Source organism: Coregonus lavaretus (assembly GCF_964263955.1).
Source record: "Coregonus lavaretus genome assembly, chromosome: 15".
Lineage (NCBI taxonomy): Eukaryota > Metazoa > Chordata > Actinopteri > Salmoniformes > Salmonidae > Coregonus > Coregonus lavaretus.
Window position 1 is genome coordinate 2,655,666 of NC_140002.1, and position 20,332 is coordinate 2,675,997.

Below are 20,332 nucleotides of genomic sequence, written 5' to 3' on the forward strand. Positions count from 1 at the left end.
CCTGGCCAGAGTGTACCATAATGAGCAGGGGTTGATTTGAAATTCTGTAACTCATGGTGGCCAAAGACGGCAGAACTCCGTTCCAGTGCTTTTCCGGTTGTAAATGACCCGATTACAAGTAGGCATTATAGGAGGCTGCCCACTTTAGGCTGAATTGCCTGCGTTTGAATAGCCTGCGCTCCTCACACACATTCTCTCTCCAGTGACACACTTACACAACTCTGAAGCTGTGCCTGGCTCAGTGTGATATCCATAAACTCCCTTGATTTTCAATGACTGTGGGGTGTTAAGGCTTTGCCACTAGCATATTTTTAATCTCTGACTTTATACAACATAGGGACTACCTTATCCACATCAGACTGCTATGCTAAATACACAACCAAAAGTTTACTCGATTTCCCACCTAATCTGTTCTTATTCTTACCTTGACAGTCAGTAAACAGATTGGACATCCCTGCCAGGGATTCACTGGTCTACATCCACAGGTCAAAGTGCCAAACATAAATTCTGTCAGATTAAGAAATTAAGCCACATCTAATCATTTTCTAATTCATGTAGTAGTAATGAACCGCTGTCCTCCAGTCTTCAAATGTTCTGAATATGGTTGTGAACACCCCTGTGACCAAGCCACAGATGCAAACACACATCACCACACAGCAGTGAGCCCCAGGTTCACTCAGAGCTAAAAACAACCAGAATAGTGTGTTCCAGATGTGGTCAGGGCCTTGTAATGAACCAACATCAACTGGGCTCCTACCGCCTTAGAAATATGTATATGGTTGTGACCATGTTTTGCTAGGATGCTTTAATCTTTGCAAATTTGAGCGAAAAATGTGTTTTAAAGGGAAATTTAAAAAAAAATGAACTTCATATTCATCATCAGCAGCAGCACCTCAACATGTGAAAATAGCACTTTTCTATGTTTTGTAGTAAAAAAAGAAGAAAATAAGAGTTTCCAATAACATAATCAACCAATTAGTAGGCAATGCTTCTCATAATAGGGCTCCCGAGAGGCGCAGCGGTCTAAGGCACTGCATCTCAGTGCTTGAGGCGTCACTACAGACCCTGGTTCGATTCCAGGCTGTATCACAACCGGCCGTGATTGGGAGTCCCATAGGGTGGCGCACAATTGGCCCAGCGTTGTCTGGGTTTGGCCGGTGTAGGCTGTCATTGTAAATAAGAATTTGTTCTTAACTGACTTGCCTAGTTAAATAAAGGTTCCAAAAAAGTATAATAATTGGTTAAAATCACACGATGCACACCAATGATGTCAGTTGTAAATGAGAACTTGTTCTCAACTGGTTTACCTGATTAAATAAAGGTGAAATAAAATAAAAAAATGGAAATACATCTTCTGCTCTTTTTTACTACAGATCATAGAAAAGCGCAATTTTCTCATATGTTGATGTTGGGGTGGTGCTGGAGATGAATATGAAGATGAACATTTTAGAAATGTCCCTTTAAGAGTGACATACAAAAACGCCTTGAAGACTGATTAGTCTAGTCTATTTGAGATCGACAGCCACTGTGGAATCCATATGGGGAAAATAAGTTTCAATGCCTGAAGTAATAACACAAGATGAACCCCTAAAATGGGTGTCAATGCCAGCGAACACTGTTGGGGGGGGGGGGGGGGGGGACAATGGTGATACTATAGTACCTAAAGAGGATAGATAATTTGAGGACTTGGCAAAGATATTGTTTTCATGATCTATTCATATGCAAAGGTAACATAAATTGGAAATAGGAAGGTAAGAAGACCGCCGTCACCCTCGTCTTGGCAACCACAATGATGTGAAGAGGATCTACACATTTAATCAAGAAAAAAAAAAAAAAAAGGTTATATAAGAGCAACAGAGAAAATAACTAGTGTAGGTGGTGGTCTTGACACAGAAATATACTGTACATAGTTCTGTGCTTTATCAGCAGAGGCATATAATGTGATATTATTCAATTCATGTCAAAAAGCTCAAAAAGTCAGAGCCACACTTTTATTGTGATGACTAAATGTAGAGTCCGACATTAGAAAATCCTTTGTAATCTTTGTGAACAAATAGTAGTGGGAAAAAAAGAAATTTATCTTCAATACCGTTCCAGACTTATGCCTCACTTTACAGCATGTCAAACAGCAATAGAGATAACAAAACCAAAAAACACAGGAAAAATATTAACAGTTCTCCACAAAGGACTAATTTACAAAACCACATGAACGTCAGACACAGAGGGGTTTAAAAGCAAACTGGAAAAAAAATCCTTGAGTAATCCACTTATTGCTTTCTGGATGAGAGAAAATAGGATGTGTGGAGGGAGTCGATGCAGACTGGTCCCTCCTGAAGGATTCTGTTCCGTAGGACGGGACCAAAGCCGGGTCAGAATGGACCTCAATACCAGTGTCTATCAGCTTGAATGAACATGAAGGGTGACGACGGAATGTTGTGGACGAGAGGGGGATTGGGGGACAGTTGGGGGTGGGGTGGGGGTGCTACTGGTCCGTTGGCATGTCTCTGTCTGTTTCTGCTTTAGAGGGTTGCCCCGGCGATGGGGTGTGGGGGGGTCGAGACACGGGGGCAATCCCATGTGCCATAGCCAGGTTCCCTGCAACAATTCCCTCCACTGCAGCGCCTGCCCCTGTCAGGCCTCCTGCTGTCACTCCCACTAGACCAGTAGGGAACCTGTTGATGAGGGGTTGAGTCACAAGAATTAGAATAGCTTTCTAGGTTCATAGAACACAAGCCAGATTTAAATCAATACCTGGAGTTGTCTTTACTCTAACTTGTGTATTACCTACATGTGCTTACTGGCCCTCTTAACAGTTTTAATAAAGTCCTACCTGTAAGCAGAAGCTCCGTTGAGTTCTGAGTGCACGGCCCCATGGTCCATGCCAGGCCACTGGGGCGTTGCCATCAGATACTCCTTGTTCACACAGTTCTTCAGACTGTCAGGGATGCGGCCTGTCGGGAAAACCATCACAACAGTCAAGCTAACTGATCAAATGATCAATGACAACTCTTGATAAGGTTATTTGGGATTGACTGCAAAACAGTTTACAAAATAACGTATGGGCTGTAATACAAACTATATACAGTGGGGAAAAAAAGTATTTAGTCAGCCACCAATTGTGCAAGTTCTCCCACTTAAAAAGATGAGAGAGGCCTGTAATTTTCATCATAGGTACACGTCAACTATGACAGATAAAATGCGAAAACAAAATCCAGAAAATCACATTGTAGGATTTTTTATGAATTTATTTGCAAATTATGGTGGAAAATAAGTATTTGGTCAATAACAAAAGTTTCTCAATACTTTGTTATATACCCTTTGTTGGCAATGACACAGGTCAAACGTTTTCTGTAAGTCTTCACAAGGTTTTCACACACTGTTGCTGGTATTTTGGCCCATTCCTCCATGCAGATCTCCTCTAGAGCAGTGATGTTTTGGGGCTGTCGCTGGGCAACACAGACTTTCAACTCCCTCCAAAGATTTTCTATGGGGTTGAGATCTGGAGACTGGCTAGGCCACTCCAGGACCTTGAAATGGTTCTTACGAAGCCACTCCTTCGTTGCCCGGGCGGTGTGTTTGGGATCATTGTCATGCTGAAAGACCCAGCCACGTTTCATCTTCAATGCCCTTGCTGATGGAAGGAGGTTTTCACTCAAAATCTCACGATACATGGCCCCATTCATTCTTTCCTTTACACGGATCAGTCGTCCTGGTCCCTTTGCAGAAAAACAGCCCCAAAGCATGATGTTTCCACCCCCATGCGTCACAGTAGGTATGGTGTTCTTTGGATGCAACTCAGCATTCTTTGTCCTCCAAACACGACGAGTTGAGTTTTTACCAAAATGTTCTATTTTGGTTTCATCTGACCATATGACATTCTCCCAATCCTCTTCTGGATCATCCAAATGCACTCTAGCAAACTTCAGACGGGCCTGGACATGTACTGGCTTAAGCAGGGGGACACGTCTGGCACTGCAGGATTTGAGTCCCTGGCGGCGTAGTGTGTTACAGATGGTAGGCTTTGTTACTTTGGTCCCAGCTCTCTGCAGGTCATTCACTAGGTCCCTCCGTGTGGTTCTGGGATTTTTGCTCACCGTTCTTGTGATCATTTTGACCCCACGGGGTGAGATCTTGCGTGGAGCCCCAGATTGAGGGAGATTATAAGTGGTCTTGTATGTCTTCCATTTCCTAATAATTGCTCCCACAGTTGATTTCTTCAAACCAAGCTGCTTACCTATTGCAGATTCAGTCTTCCCAGCCTGGTGCAGGTCTACAATTTTGTTTCTGGTGTCCTTTGACAGCTCTTTGGTCTTGGCCATAGTGGAGTTTGGAGTGTGACTGTTTGAGGTTGTGGACAGGTGTCTTTTATACTGATAACAAGTTCAAACAGTTGCCATTAATACAGGTAACGAGTGGAGGACAGAGGAGCCTCTTAAAGAAGAAGTTACAGGTCTGTGAGAGCCAGAAATCTTGCTTGTTTGTAGGTGACCAAATACTTATTTTCCACCATAATTTGCAACTAAATTCATAAAAAATCCTACAATGTGATTTTCTGGATTGTTTTCCCTCAATTTGTCTGTCATACTTGACGTGTACCTATGATGAAAATTACAGGCCTCTCTCATCTTTTTAAGTGGGAGAACTTGCACAATTGGTGGCTGACTAAATACTTTTTTTCCCCACTGTATCACTAAATGGTAAAGGCTACTGTGCCAATTATCACATGGCTAGACGGTTGTTCACTCTGCGCTGAAATGGACACCTATCATTGTACCCTAGTGTATTTGTGCCTATAAATATTCTGTCATACACAGAGGCTTGCATAACTGAATACCTGTGATGGCCCGGCGCACTTCTCTAGCTGCCTCCTCCCTCGCCTCAAGGGACGCCTGCTCACTGTACCATGATGTGTGGGGGGTGCAAATCAGATTAGGAGCGTCCTTCAGTGGGCCCTGAGAGAAGCTGGAGAGATAAAACAGATTTAAGAGAGTGTGCAAGGTGGCGTTTATACAGAGAAACACAACTTTTAAAACAGTTATTGTTTTCAAGTCTTAAAATGGCTGAGCTGGGAGGAAGCTGACCTGAAGGGCTCCGTCTCGTGTACGTCCAAGGCAGCACCCCGTATCCTGCCCTCTTTCAGTGCCTGGGACAGGGCCTTCTCATCCACCAGGCCCCCTCGCGCCGTGTTCACCAAAAATGCCCCCTGACGCATCTGCACAGATATCACAGTCAGAGGGAATGGGTTAGATATCGGACATCACAAAGCAAGCCATGCAGACAACAATAACCAAAACACATTACTGGGGAGAACGGAGATACAGTCATGAGGTTATGAGGGGTGACTTGTTCATGGAGTTTGAGAGTGAAATCATTGATAATGGGGGGTGTTGTTGGTGGCACACACCTGTGTGTGTGTGTGTGTGTGTGTGTGTGTGTGACAGTCTTATACCTGTTTAATGGTGAAGTCGTTGATGAGGTGATGGTTGTGCTCGTTGAGGCTGCAGTGCAGTGACACACAGTCAGAGTGGATGAGCAGGTCCTGCAGGGTGGCCATTCTCTGCAGGCCCAGAGAGCGCTCCACTCCGTCTGGCAGGTAGGGGTCGTAGAAGATCACACTGAAGCCAAAGGCCTTGGCCCGCAGCGCTACAGCCTGGCCCACTCGCCCTGTGGAACAAACACAGACACTGTATGTTCAGACTGGAGGATGTAATAGCTGTGAGAGGAACCGCTCACTAACTCTGAGAAAACTAAAATGATTTGCTTGAAATATACATTGAAATGACCTGTGACGACACCCATTATAGTTACTATTAAAAAATATACTCAGCAACAGGATAACTTCAATTAACATACACTGAGTATATAAAACATTAGGAACACCTTCCTAATATTGAGTTGCACCCCCTTTTGCCCTCAGAACACCCTCAATTCATCGGGACTTGGACCCATAAGGTGTTGAAAGCGTTCCACAGGGATGCTGGCCCATGTTGACTCCAATGCTTCCCACAGTTGTGTCAAGATGTTCTTTGGGTGGTGGACCATTCTTGATACACACGAGAAACTGTTGAGCGTGAAAAATCCAGCAGCATTGCAGTTCTTGAAATAAACCGGTGCGCCTGGCACCTACTACCATACCGTTTTCAAAGGCACTTAAATATTTTGTCTTGCCCATTCACCCTCTGAATGGCACACATACACAATCCATGTCTCAATTGTCTCAAGGCTTAAAAATCCTTCTTTATAATAATAAATAATATGCCATTTAGCAGACGCTTTTATCCAGAGCGATTTACAGTCAAGTGTGCATACATTTTTACGTATGGGTGGTCCCGGGGATCGAACCCACTACCCTGGCGTTACAAGCGCCATGCTCTACCAATTGAGCTACAGAGGACCACCCATACGTAAACCTGTCTTCTCCCCTTCATCTACACTGATTGAAGTGGATTTAACAAGTACATCAATAAGGGATCATAGCATTCACCTGGTCAGTCTATGTCATGGAAAGAGCAGGTGTCCTTAATGTTTTGTATACTCAGTGTATAATGTCCTTTGTGACTGCACTTGCGGAGAGCCCTTGCTAAGACAAGATCCATTTCCCTCCTCACCCAGGCCGATGATGCCCAGCGTCTCTCCCCGGATGCGGGCAGCTCCACTGGCCACCTCCCTGATCTGCTCCACGCTGGAAGCCCTGGTGCCCTCTCTCATAGCCTGGTGCATCCAGGTGACGCGGCGGTACAGGTTCAGGATCAGACACATGGAGGTGTCCGCCGTCTCTTCCACAGATGTAGCAGGCACATTACACACAGCTATACCTGAGGACGACAGAGCACAGAGGAGACAGCGGTTAGTTATCACACATATTAAAGGTGGATGGATGGATGGATGGATGGATGGATGGATGGGTGGGTGGGTGGGTGGGTGGATGGATGGATGGATGGATGGGTGGGTGGACGGATGGATGGATGGATGGATGGACAGATGGATGGATGGATGGATGGATGGATGGATGGATGGATGGATGGATGGATGGGTGGGTGGGTGGGTGGGTGGATGGACAGATGGATGGATGGAGGGATGGGTGGACAGATGGGTGGACAGATGGATGGATGGATGGACGGATGGATGGGTGGGTGGGTGGGTGGGTGGGTGGGTGGGTGGGTGGGTGGATGGACAGATGGATGGATGGAGGGATGGGTGGACAGATGGGTGGACAGATGGATGGATGGATGGACGGATGGATGGGTGGGTGGGTGGGTGGGTGGATGGATGGGTGGGTGGATGGATGGATGGATGGGTGGGTGGGTGGATGGATGGATGGGTGGATGGATGGATGGGTGGGTGGGTGGATGGGTGGGTGGACAGATGGATGGATGGATTGATGTAGTAGGTAAGACTTGAGGGGTAGGAGAAAGAGAGAGGTGAAGCAAAGTAATGACCCAGTAGCCAACCTAGTTCAGCCGCAGCCTTGATGTCCACGTTGTCAAAGCCACTGCCGATTCGCACGATGATCCGCAGTCCCTTGAACTTGTCCAGGTCGTCCCGCGACAGGGTGATGGTGTGGTACATCAGGGCACCCACTGCCTCATTCAGCACCTGAAGCACCAGGGAGAGAATGGACGAGTGGTAGGGCTAATAATATCACGATACGATATTATTGCGATACTTTGGTGCCGATACGATATGTATTGCGATTCTATACGTATTGTGATTCGATACTGTGATTTTATTGCGATTCGATGTTCCAAACATATTGCTCACCATATGTCTGCTGCAGAGGGACAAGAGAGAGCCATGAGAAAACAAGTTTTGATCAGTCATGGAAATAAGTGCTGAAAACAAATTGGCTCCCTATTTAAAAAGAATATGGAGAACAAGCTATGAAGGAAAAATACTGGAGTATTGGTGCATGTACAGCCAACTAGCGCAAAATAATATTGCGATATTGTCAGAACGATACAATATATCGTCAAAAACAATATCCCGATCACTGGTGAGTGTTCAGAAAAGGCTATTCAATCGGTATCCTTATTCTACCATTGCACTAAAAGAGCAGAGACTTTCCCTAACTCTATTGCGTTGGAAATAAACCCCACCACAAAAATAGCAGACACGTTCACGAAGAATCCATTTCCCTCCCTAAAAAGTGCAGACAGATACTTAAGAGGAGAACCAGATACTTTGAGGTTGGTTACCTTCTCATGGATCTCCTGGGTGGACTGGGCGTCACAAAAGGCCACAGTGGCCACATCCTTCAGGACAGGCATCTCCACAGTGCAGTCGCGACCATCCAACAGTGCCACAAGGGGGCGCGGGTGCATCGGGCCATTCAGAATCGGGGGTCGAATGCCTATACAAAGACAACAAATCAACATAAAATGGTCAAGGCTTTATCCAGGGAGTATCACCTGTGTCTTCTTTCTAAAGGGTCAATCAGATAGGCCTATGTGATCATGTAGATGGTCTAACTGTCAACCATTTCCATTTATATCAAACTTCCATTATGAACATTTTAAAAAGACTGAGAGTCCCAAAATAGAGAACACCACCGTGTTCGTGAGAGTCTTATCTTTCCATAGAGGGGTCATAATAGCTTGTATGCCAAACCGTTCGGACACTACACACGATTTTGTGAGAAGAGCGATTTTGGGAACACCTCATGGTCTGACACACACCGCTCTAGCTCTGTCATCTTCCATCGCAGATGCGGAAGTGCGACGTAGGCGCAATTAAATTTATGGATTTTTATGGGGATTTTATTATTATGCTAATTAGATTCCCGCAGGGGCGCAGACGTTGACCTTAGGGGGTTAGCCTACTTCACACTCGCCAGCTTGTAGTCCTAAAAAACAGAAATGAGTTACCTCTGGTTTGTTCAGCCATTCCTATGGAGGAAATGGATGGGGAAAATTGGGTTTTGGGATAAACACCGAAAATAAGGTCTGAGGTTCACACAGGCTTAGGAGATCTCATACATTTTGTTCTATGAGATAATATAAATCAGTTAGCATGACCTTTATGAATTTTGAAGCCTTTATGTGCTTGTTTTGATTACATAAATGCATCAAAATTCACAAAAATATTTTCATAAAAACAAAAACGTATAAGATCTCCTAAGCCTGTTTACCACAGACCTTATTTTTCTGTGTTTATCCAAAAACCACACCAAAAAAAACATAACTTAAGCCTATTAATTTGCCCATAGGCTTTGGCCAACGAGACAACTCCATAGCGTGAGTTAGTGCGTACAAAAAGACGCCATTACTATTGGTGTCCGAGGAGGGGGAAAAAAGTTTGTTGTTTTCAGTAACTTCTTCGTTGTTGTAATATCCCAAACGGACGCGCCAGTTTCACCATTAAGGATTCCAGCTTCATTCTCAAATACAGACAAGGCACTCCTCTAACCCCCACAGCAGGGCAGATTCCTCCAGCAGGGCAGACTCCTCCAACCCCCACAACAGGGCAGACTCCTGCAGCAGGGCAGACTCCTTCAACCCCCACAACAGGGCAGACTCCTGCAGCAGGGCAGACTCCTCCAACCCCCACAACAGGGCAGACTCCTGCAGCAGGGCAGACTCCTCCAACCCCCACAACAGGGCAGACTCCTGCAGCAGGGCAGACTCCTCCAACCCCCACAACAGGGCAGACTCCTGCAGCAGGGCAGACTCCTCCAACCCCCACAACAGGGCAGACTCCTGCAGCAGGGCAGACTCCTCCAACCCACACAACAGGACAGACTCCTGCAGCAGGGCAGACTCCTCCAACCCCCACAACAGGGCAGACTCCTGCAGCAGGGCAGACTCCTCCAACCCCCACAACAGGGCAGACTCCTGCAGCAGGGCAGACTCCTCCAACCCCCACAACAGGGCAGACTCCTCCAGCAGGGCAGACTCCTCCAACCCCCACAACAGGGTAGACTCCTCCAGCAGGGCAGGCTCCTCCAACCCCCACAACAGGGTAGACTCCTCCAGCAGGGCAGACTCCTCCAACCCCCACAACAGGGCAGACTCCTGCAGCAGGGCAGGCTCCTCCAACCCCCACAACAGGGCAGACTCCTGCAGCAGGGCAGGCTCCTCCAACCCCCACAACAGGGCAGACTCCTGCAGCAGGGCAGACTCCTCCAACCCCCACAACAGGGCAGACTCCTGCAGCAGGGCAGACTCCTCCAACCCCCACAACAGGGCAGACTCCTCCAGCAGGGCAGGCTCCTCCAACCCCCACAACAGGGCAGACTCCTGCAGCAGGGCAGGCTCCTCCAACCTCCACAACAGGGCAGACTCCTGCAGCAGGGCAGACTCCTCCAACCCCCACAACAGGGTAGACTCCTCCAGCAGGGCAGGCTCCTCCAACCCCCACAACAGGGTAGACTCCTCCAGCAGATGAGCAGAAGGGTGGGGTTGGGGGCACAGGCTTCTTTTCAGTTATTATATTATTATTTCCCTGGAGGCAGAGACCCCTGCCCTTCTGCAACAATAGACAGCCTGCCCTATCGGCACAAAGCACACATATCTCATAAACAAACAAATTAGAGAGAAACCTAAATTAGCAAAGATAGATACAGTGGGGAAAAAAAGTATTTAGTCAGCCACCAATTGTGCAAGTTCTCCCACTTAAAAAGATGAGAGAGGCCTGTAATTTTCATCAAAGGTACACGTCAACCATGACAGACAGAATGAGAAAAAAATATCCAGAAAATCACATTGTAGGATTTTTAATGAATTTATTTGCAAATTATGGTGGAAAATAAGTATTTGGTCACCTACAAACAAGCAAGATTTCTGGCTCTCACAGACCTGTAACAACTTCTTTAAGAGGCTCCTCTGTCCTCCACTCGTTACCTGTATTACTGGCACCTGTTTGAACTTGTTATCAGTATAAAAAAAGACACCTGTCCACAACCTCAAACAGTCACACTCCAAACTCCACTATGGCCAAGACCAAAGAGCTGTCAAAGGACACCAGAAACAAAATTGTAGACCTGCACCAGGCTGGGAAGACTGAATCTGCAATAGGTAAGCAGCTTGGTTTGAAGAAATCAACTGTGGGAGCAATTATTAGGAAATGGAAGACATACAAGACCACTGATAATCTCCCTCGATCTGGGGCTCCACGCAAGATCTCACCCCGTGGGGTCAAAATGATCACAAGAACGGTGAGCAAAAATCCCAGAACCACACGGGGGGACCTAGTGAATGACCTGCAGAGCTGGGACCAAAGTAACAAAGCCTACCATCAGTAACACACTACGCCGCCAGGGACTCAAATCCTGCAGTGCGAGACGTGTCCCCCTGCTTAAGCCAGTACATGTCCAGGCCCGTCTGAAGTTTTCTAGAGTGCATTTGGATGATCCAGAAGAGGATTGGGAGAATGTCATATGGTCAGATGAAACCAAATTCGAACTTTTTGGTAAAAACTCAACTTGTCGTGTTTGGAGGACAAAGAATGCTGAGTTGCATCCAAAGAACACCATACCTACTGTGAAGCATGGGGGTGGAAACATCATGCTTTGGGGCTGTTTTTCTGCAAAGGGACCAGGACGACTGATCCGTGTAAAGGAAAGAATGAATGGGGCCATGTCTCGTGAGATTTTGAGTGAAAACCTCCTTCCATCAGCAAGGGCATTGAATATGAAACGTGGCTGGGTCTTTCAGCATGACAATGATCCCAAACACAACGAAGGAGTGGCTTCGGAAGAAGCATTTCAAGGTCCTGGAGTGGCCTAGCCAGTCTCCAGATCTCAACCCCATAGAAAATCTTTGGAGGGAGTTGAAAGTCTGTTGCCCAGCGACAGCCCCAAAACATCACTGCTCTAGAGGAGATCTGCATGGAGAAATGGGCCAAAATACCAGCAACAGTGTGTGAAAACCTTGTGAAGACTTACAGAAAACGTTTGACCTGTGTCATTGCCAACAAAGGGTATATAACAAAGTATTGAGAAACTTTTGTTATTGACCAAATACTTATTTTCCACCATAATTTGCAAATAAATTCATTAAAAATCCTACATGTGATTTTCTGGATTTTTTTCTCTCATTTTGTCTGTCATAGTTGACATGTACCTATGCTGAATATTACAGGCCTCTCTCATCTTTTTAATTGGGAGAACTTGCACAATTGGTAGCTGACTAAATACTTTTTTTCCCCACTGTATGGCTCATAGCTGGGAGATACTGCACTGACAACTGTTAATGAATTATGTACGTGATATTGATACAGTGCCTTCAGAAAGTATTCACACCCGTTGTTACAGCCTGAATTTAAAATAGATTACATTGAGATTGTGTCACTGGTCTACACACAATACCCCATAATGTCAACGTGGAATTATGTTTTTAGATTTTTTTAAACAAATGAATTTAAAAATGAAAAGCTGAAATAAGTATTCAACCCCTTTGTTATGGCAAGCCTAAATAAGTTCTGGAATACATTTTGCTTAACGAGTCACAACTTGCATAGACTCACTCTGTGTGCAATAATAGTGTTTAACATGATTTTTGAATGACTACCTCATCTCTGTACCCCACAGATACAATTATTTGTAAGGTCCCTCAGTCGAGCAGTGAATTTCAAAAATAGATTCAACCACAAAGACCAGGGAGGTTTTACAATGCCTCGCAAAGAAGGGCACCTATTCGTAGATGGGTAAAATAAAAAGCTGATATTAAATATCCCTTTGAGCATGGTGAAGTTATTAATTACACTTTGGATGGTGTATCAATACATCCAGTCACTACAAAAGGTACAGGCGTTCTAACTCAGTTGCCGGAAAGGAAGGAACCCCATTAGGGATTTCACCATGCGGCCAATGGTGACTTTAAAACAGTTAGAGTTTAATGGCTGTGATAGGAGAAAACTGAGGATGGATCAACAACATTGTACACAATACTAACCTACATGACAGAGTGAAAAGAAGGAAGCCTGTACAGAATAAAAAATATTCCAAAACAAGAATCCTGTTTGCAATAAGGCACTAAAGTAAAACTGAAAAAATGTGGCAAAGAAATTAACTTTGTCATGAATACAAAGTGTTATGTTTGGGGCAAATCCAACACATCACTGAGTATCACTTTTCATATTTTCAAGCATCATGTTATGGGTATGCTTGTCATTGGCAAGGACTAGGGATTTTTTTTAGGATAAAACAGAAACTGAACAGAGCTAAGCACAGGCAAATCCTAGTAGTGTTGCAGGATATACCAGTACCACGGTTATATCACGCTACCAAAACGTCAAGATATTTATATCAACATTTTAGAATACCGTAGTACAGTTTCATATGATACTACCTAATTGTTCAGCCCAACCAATCTAAAGAACCTGATGGTGCCAGTTATAAAATGTTTATAAAGTCAGTTTATTAATGCAGTCGAATTTAAGCAACAGGCACTAGTCTCTTGTATGCGCAGGTCCAATAATATCCACTTCATTTTCATGCCCATATTTACATTTACGTCAATTTTTGCTTCCGCAGAGGTAGGGGAGCCAGCAGGCCAGAGGTGGATGAACGCAATGCCCTCGTTTGGGTGTAGGGACTGATCAGAGCCTGAAGGTACGGAGGTGCCGTTCCCCTCACAGCTCCGTAGGCAAGCACCATGGTCTTGTAGCAGATGCGAGCTTCAACTGGAAGCCAGTGGAGTGTGCGGAGGAGCGGGGTGACGTGAGAGAACTTGGGAAGGTTGAACACCAGACGGGCTGCAGCATTCTGGATGAGTTGTAGGGGTTTAATGGCACAGGCAGGGAGCCCAGCCAAGTGTGGCAGCTGTAATCAGCCAGCTGCATCCCCTACCAGCCCTCACCTGCAGCCCTCCGTCCACTCTTCATGCGCATCTATTCCTTGCATCAGTTTTTTTTATTTATATATATATATATATATATATATATATATATATATATATATATATATATATATATATATATATATATATATATATATATATATATATATATATATATGTAATTTAGCCGTGATGGCGAGCAGGGATACAGACCCTGATGAGTCTTCTGTTGTTACATTGGAGCAGCGCGCAGACCCTTACAAAAAAAGATTGCAGTTTTGAAACTGCAGTAAAAGTGCAGTAACTGCAATCAACTGTGGTATTTTGGACGCAGTCATTGCAGAATAATAAGTTATACTGCACTCAAACTGCAGTCGTTTCCCATAAGGGGAGCGAGCAAATGTTGATACATTGTATCATTTCAGAGCACAGCCCAGTCTGAGTAGACTTTGCAAGTTCAAATCAAATCAAAATGTTATTTGTCACATGCGCCGAATACAACAGTGAAAATGCTTACTTACAAGCCCTTAACCAACAATGCAGTTTTAAGAAAGAATACACACACACGTGTATAAACAAAAAAAAAATATTATAATAAAATAAATATCCATATCTCAAGAAAATACAATATCACTGTCATGCAGCCTCCGAGTGTCAGAGGGGAAACTGGAGCGCCGCTTCGCGACAAGCATGCATGCAGCAGCTTCTCTCTAGCCTAAACGGTGAAAGACAATATGACCCATATTACCGGATGCCTTTTGTTCTTTCTATAGGGATTCACGCGCATTTTATATAATTTCATAAACCATGTCAAGGGCCGTTTTAAACTAATCCCGGGTCGCTAATTATTGGTTTGATAACAAACAACGTTGTTCAGTCATGTTACCTAGCTAGCTAACAACCTGCTAACTGGACAGTAGGTTTAGGCTCATTTGATTGGCCCAGAAAGAAAGGATAGCGGTATCCTACTCATATATGCTTAAACCTGTCAGGTGGGGAACCCATTTTCTTTTTCCAATAACTTCTCACAACCCCACGCCAAATCTAGTGACACAACCTTAAAAAGAAAATTGGTACATTTTTACATCAACAAATAACCTTCAATTCATTACATTTTCTAAATGAAAAGACACCAATAAATACATTTACTCAATTAAATTGTCTTTTTTAAATGATATTTTGTATATTGTCCCATATAATAATGTGTACTGAACAAAAATATAAACGCAACATGAAACAATTTCAAAGATTTTACTCAATTACAGTTCATAGAAGGACATCAGTCAATTGAAATACATTTATTAGGCCCTAATCTATAGATTTCACATGACTGGGCAGGGGCCCACCCACTTGGGAACCAAGCCCACCCACTGGGGAGCCAGGTCCAGCCAATCAGAATGAGTTTTTCCCCACAAAAGGGTTTTTATTACAGACAAAAATACTCCTCAGCACTCCCTCCCCTCCCCAGACGATCCCGCAGGTGAAGAAGCTGGATGTGGAGTTCCTGGGCTGGCGTGGTTACACGTGGCCTGCGGTTTTGAGGCCGGTTGGATGTACTGCCAAATTCTCTAAAACGACGATGGAGGCGGCTTATGGTAGAGAAATGAACATTCAATTCTCTGGCAACAGCTCTGGTGGACATTCCTGCAGTCAGCATGCCAACTGCACGCTCCCTCAAAACTTGAGACATCTGTGGCATTGTGTAGTGTGACAAAACTGCACATTTTAGAGTGGCCTTTTATTGTCCCCAGCACAAGGTGCACCTGTGTAATGATCATGCTGTTTAATCAGCTTCTTGATATGCCATGCCTGTCAGGTGGATGGATTATCTTGGCAAAGGAGAAATGCTCACTAACAGGGATGTAAACAAATGTGTGCACAAAATTTGAGATAAATAAGCTTTTTGTGCGTATGGAAATACTTAATAATGTGTTGTATTGACATTGACACCAACAATGTTAATTGGGCAACAGTGAATGGACAGTAGCCCAACCGGACAATACAGAGTGTAGCAAGTGTATCACTAAAGCGAGAGTGTGTCACATGACCCTCACAAAATTAAATAATAATAATAAATAATATGCCATTCAGCAGACGCTTTTATCCAAAGCGACTTACAGTCATGCGTGCAAACATTTTTTTTTTTTGTGTGTATGGTTGGTCCCGGGGATCGAACCCACTACCTTGGCGGTACAAGCGCCGTGCTCTACCAGCTGAGCTACAGAGGAATTAAAAGGCACACAAGGAGCCTTATGTGGACCTAAGATTTCTTCAGAGCTAAGGATAATCATAGAGCAGCCTAGAGACATTGATGGCACTTAAAAGAGATGAACATGAGAATGCGATCCTCAAAGCAACAGCACTGCACACACAGACCACACCACTCATTGTGACTGTCAATTGCTCCCTTTGCTTAATATGTAGTACCGCTTAGTGTTCTGTTGCCCAAAAGATTCCTTCATTACTCCTCAAAGACAACATATAGACAAAGAAATTGCTTTTTTGGCTCATTCTAATCTGATCCAGAACATAACACATGGCAGTAATGAACAGCTAGCCTGACATCTTCACAGGGGATTGGAGCAGAATTTAAACACGCTGCATAGCAAAAGCAGAGTGTTCAACAAACCCACAAAAAAATGACCTATTTCTTTCTGGACAAAAAGACGAAGGCATGAATACAAATTAACCTACGGGAGGCCAAAAAAGGCACACTCGACAGGGAAAGAGAGAGGAGCTGGCAACACACATGCGCCATATGGTCTGGCAGAGTGTGTGACCATGTGACTGTGTGACCGTGTGTGTGTGGAAAGCCTGGTCTGACCAGCAGCAGGGCCATGCACACAATGCTATTCATTCAGCGCTCATTCATTCTCCCCTGTCCGCCCGCCACTCTGTGGGTGTAAGTAAGCGAGCTTGCAGGGAGGGGTGGGGGTGGGCGATAATGCTGCAGTACCCCACCCTGCCCCCTGCCACACATGCTCCAGAGCACTCTCACACACATACACACACAATACTATAAAAGACCAAGGACAAAAATGCACCGGGATGACAAATCCCCTTTATATCATGCAAAACCAAATAGCAGATTTGTACTATCCATCTACCCCCCCCCGCCTCCTCCTCCTTCCTTCCTTCCTTCCCTCCCTCTATCATTCTCTAGGAAAACAAACGAAAAAGACATTCATCCTCCTAACCTTGCATGCTGCAGTTGACCAGCCTTTCTTCCTCTCCTTCTCCACTTACAGTTACTGTCAGAATGCTTTCGCATGGCACAATCCCAGGCAAACAGTCTCCTCCTTCAACCTACCCCCTGCTCCAATCAGAGGGAGGAACAATTCAGCTATAGCCAACCAAAACTAAGCTTTTTAGCATTGAGAGGCTAGGTTGGGTAGTGTGCAGTGGAGGCAATTTCCATGTTGTTTTTTAAAGAGACAAATGCGAGCCATCGGCTCAGTGTGGTACATTTCTCGCTGGAAAAATAATTAAAGGGAATTGATTATGGCCAGTCTATTCAAATAAAATCTTGTTAGAAGATCAAATTCAGCACACCTGTACTAATTCACTAATATAACAAATTAATGAAACTGTAAAATGATCAAAAGGCCACTACATGCAACATTGATTTGACTGGTCAACAGTAGCTACGGGACTGTCTAGGCTGCTACTTGATACTAGATTCATAATAAAATTGTACATAAAATGCAAAAAGCTATTGTGGAAAAAATAACCATTTTAAAACATAGCCAATACAAACCCTGGAATTATTATTTTTTAAATGTAAAATACATTAAACACGAGTACAGGATTACAATCATCCCTGTCAACTAAAAATCCTACTATCAAAAAAATATTCAGTGGATATTATTCAGGTGGATGCTCATTATGGAAGACGAGGCAAATGACAAATACAAACAATAGTGGGACCTCTGCAGCAAACCCAGCAGTCACCTGCACCACTGTAATAGAGACTGTCTCACTGCCACAGCAGACCTGGGGTTCTAACACTCGTCACAACGAAACAAATGCATGCATCATCGATACCAGTACAGTATTTCAATCTCAGCAAGGTGACGTCGCTGCGCAATGCTAGTTTCGCCATCCATCACACATTTGCAGTCAAATCAATGTCAGGAAGAGCTAAATCACTGTCAGGAAGAGCTGAATGGCCATTCACATTGATATCACAACCAGTTCCGCAATTATAAACCGAGAGTTCAATTAAGTCAAATGGGAAAATTCTAAAAATCCACAGCCACTCTCTGCCAGTATCCTTTGGGCACTGGACGAAAAACAGAGCAAATTGTAATTATTTTATTATATCTAGGTAACTCAAATGACTTTAAGCGTATAGATGTGCAACTGGAACGAATGTGCCTTTCAAAAATCACATTCCTGCCAGTTCCACCACCGAAAGCAGAGAGCGCTGTTCAGTTACATGGTAATATATATATTTTTTAATGCCCATTTGCACTCTACCTGTCCAGCGGCGAGAGAACACTGGCACGAACGGTTAGCGATGGAAATAAACACGATTGTGTTAATACGGCAGTATTTTGACTGCATATGTGAGCGCCCTTAAGTGACTGGTGTATCAGCAGCAACTCTGTAGGTAGCACATTAACCGTAGAAATACCTACATTATAGAAATTTAATACATTATTATTAGTATTATTATGAAGGGGTGGAGAAACAAGGTTTGACAGTGGCATGAGCCAAAGTCATGCCAACAGTGCAAGTGAGGGGTTCATCAGTGTGTGTGAGCGACTGTCCTAGAAGCGTGTGTGACGTAAGGAAAACAGTGCAATGCACTGCATACAAATATACAAGATTTTACATTTACATTTTAGTCATTTAGCAGACGCTCTTATCCAGAGCGACTTACAGTTAGTGAGTGCATACATTTTCATACTGGCCCCCCGTGGGAAACGAACCCACAACCATGGCGTTGCAAACGCCATGCTCTACCAACTGAGCTACACGGGGTTATATAGCAGATATAGCCTCCTGTTTGTTATCAATGTAATCTAAACTGCCAGTAATAACGTGACAAGGGCAACATGAAGTAGTGCCACAGGCACCCTCCCTCTTTCGCCGTTTATGGAATTAGATCTGTTATTGACTCCCGTTATTTGACAACCCTTCCCTTCACAGATTAGACAGGAGTATAACAATTTGAAGTGTTATTGTCACATACACTGGATAATTGCAATGAAATGTGTTGTTTTACAGGGTCAGCCATAATAGTACCACGGACAGAAGGGAATTAGTTATAAATATCTTTGGTCGTACGGCGCTATATGGCACTGTTTGCCATAATGAAGTCAATCACAACTGCATGCTGTCCATCACCTATGCATGTCTACGGTCCATCGGGCCAATGTGTGTCATTTCCCATTCTACATTGGAGAAAATATAAAATGTTCAAGAATCCTTAGATAGCCAGCTGTTAGCTACAAAAGTTTGTACACGTGCATTGTCAGTCCCTAACATGATAACTGGGGAAAAGTATGTTAATACTGACCTTCACAAATGCGGTCCAGCCTCTGTCGCTTGACTTTATGCTTATCCATGAGAGCCATTGGCGTTCTTCACCCCAGCCAAAGCACAAACAAATCAGACCAAAGCTGAGCCACACAAGGCAAATGTCGGAGTCAAACACCTCCCAGGGAACAATGATATGCACCGGTGAAAACCTGTAAATAAATTGAACAGTGTTTTAATATATACATGACAGGCTTAGCTACTAACGTTACCTAGCACCATGCCTAAAGGTGTAGCCACACGACTAGTCGTATGGATAATAAAGTTGTTGACTTATATTTTTTTTAGTTAGCCATTTTCGCTAACGCTAGCTAGCATCACTTTGACTGGCTAATACTGATGGCCAGAGCCAATACTGTAGCTAGCGCCACTGCCGATTAGAGAGCTAGCTAGCTAACGTTATTTTCCTAACTTTCACACGGCACTAGTTTCTTAGTTAACAAATAAAAAACAATTAATTTGAAGCTCCAGTTTATAGCTAGCTAGCTAAATACCCACGCAATTTACAAAGTAGTTAGCTAGCTGGCTAAATGTTGCTAGTTAGCTAAAAAAAAAAAAAGTAACTAGCCTACTAATTCAAAGTCGGTAGCCAAGATTCGTGTGGCTAACATGGCTAGCTAGTTAGCTTAGCTAACATCACGCAAACGTGATACAGATTTGCACGAAAAGAGGCCTGTTTCACAAAGCTAACACAACTAGCTAGTTACTACTACTAGCTAGCGCCACTGATGGTAAATTATAGGCACATCAACACACACGTTTAGGCGGCGTAAAACTATTTTTGCTTCTAGAGAATAATACCAAGAAGACGACCACGGAGCAGTAACGTTAGCTGTTGGATCAGATCAGACCACTACTAGGTAGCTAGCTTAGGTTATTGGTTCATTACCAAGTACTGCAGGTTCTGTTAATCTTGGTCTTGTGGGGGTCAATATGAGTTGACGTCTTCCCACTTATCGGATCGTCATGAATCCAAACAGTTTGTTCAGAGGAGTCAGGTGACGGACGAGTCG

The 20,332-nt window shown here is 44.1% G+C and overlaps 1 protein-coding gene across 2 annotated transcripts; it reads right to left on the minus strand.

Moving 5' to 3' along the window:
* Nucleotides 1–1,977: 1,977 nt before the first annotated feature.
* Nucleotides 1,978–20,319, minus strand: LOC311143201 (C-terminal-binding protein 1-like). Of its 2 annotated transcripts, none has more exons than XM_084178989.1 (10): nt 20,209–20,319; nt 19,300–19,471; nt 8,196–8,350; nt 7,452–7,596; nt 6,609–6,815; nt 5,450–5,664; nt 5,082–5,212; nt 4,835–4,962; nt 2,831–2,951; nt 1,978–2,672 (listed from the first exon to the last, which is right to left on the minus strand). In XM_084178989.1, the coding sequence occupies exons 2-10, from the start codon at nt 19,355–19,357 to the stop codon at nt 2,483–2,485; spliced, it is 1,350 nt and encodes a 449-aa protein (XP_084035115.1). In that variant the 5' UTR covers nt 19,358–19,471; nt 20,209–20,319; the 3' UTR covers nt 1,978–2,482. The 2 variants fall into 2 exon arrangements, with proteins under 2 accessions (XP_084035115.1, XP_084035116.1); XM_084178990.1 differs by lacking the exon at nt 20,209–20,319 and adding an exon at nt 20,121–20,207.
* Between the last annotated feature and the right edge of the window lie 13 nt (nt 20,320–20,332).

Bases quoted from the DNA above. Each gene is read 5' to 3' on its own strand.
- LOC311143201 (XM_084178989.1), bottom strand. From the start codon at position 19,357: ATGGCTCTCATGGATAAGCATAAAGTCAAGCGACAGAGGCTGGACCGC. The intron at 7,597-8,195 runs GTAACCAACCTC...CTGGTGCTTCAG, and splicing joins CCCAGGAGATCCATGAGAAG to GTGCTGAATGAGGCAGTGGG. The intron at 6,816-7,451 runs GTTGGCTACTGG...TGTCGTCCTCAG, and splicing joins CAAGGCTGCGGCTGAACTAG to GTATAGCTGTGTGTAATGTG.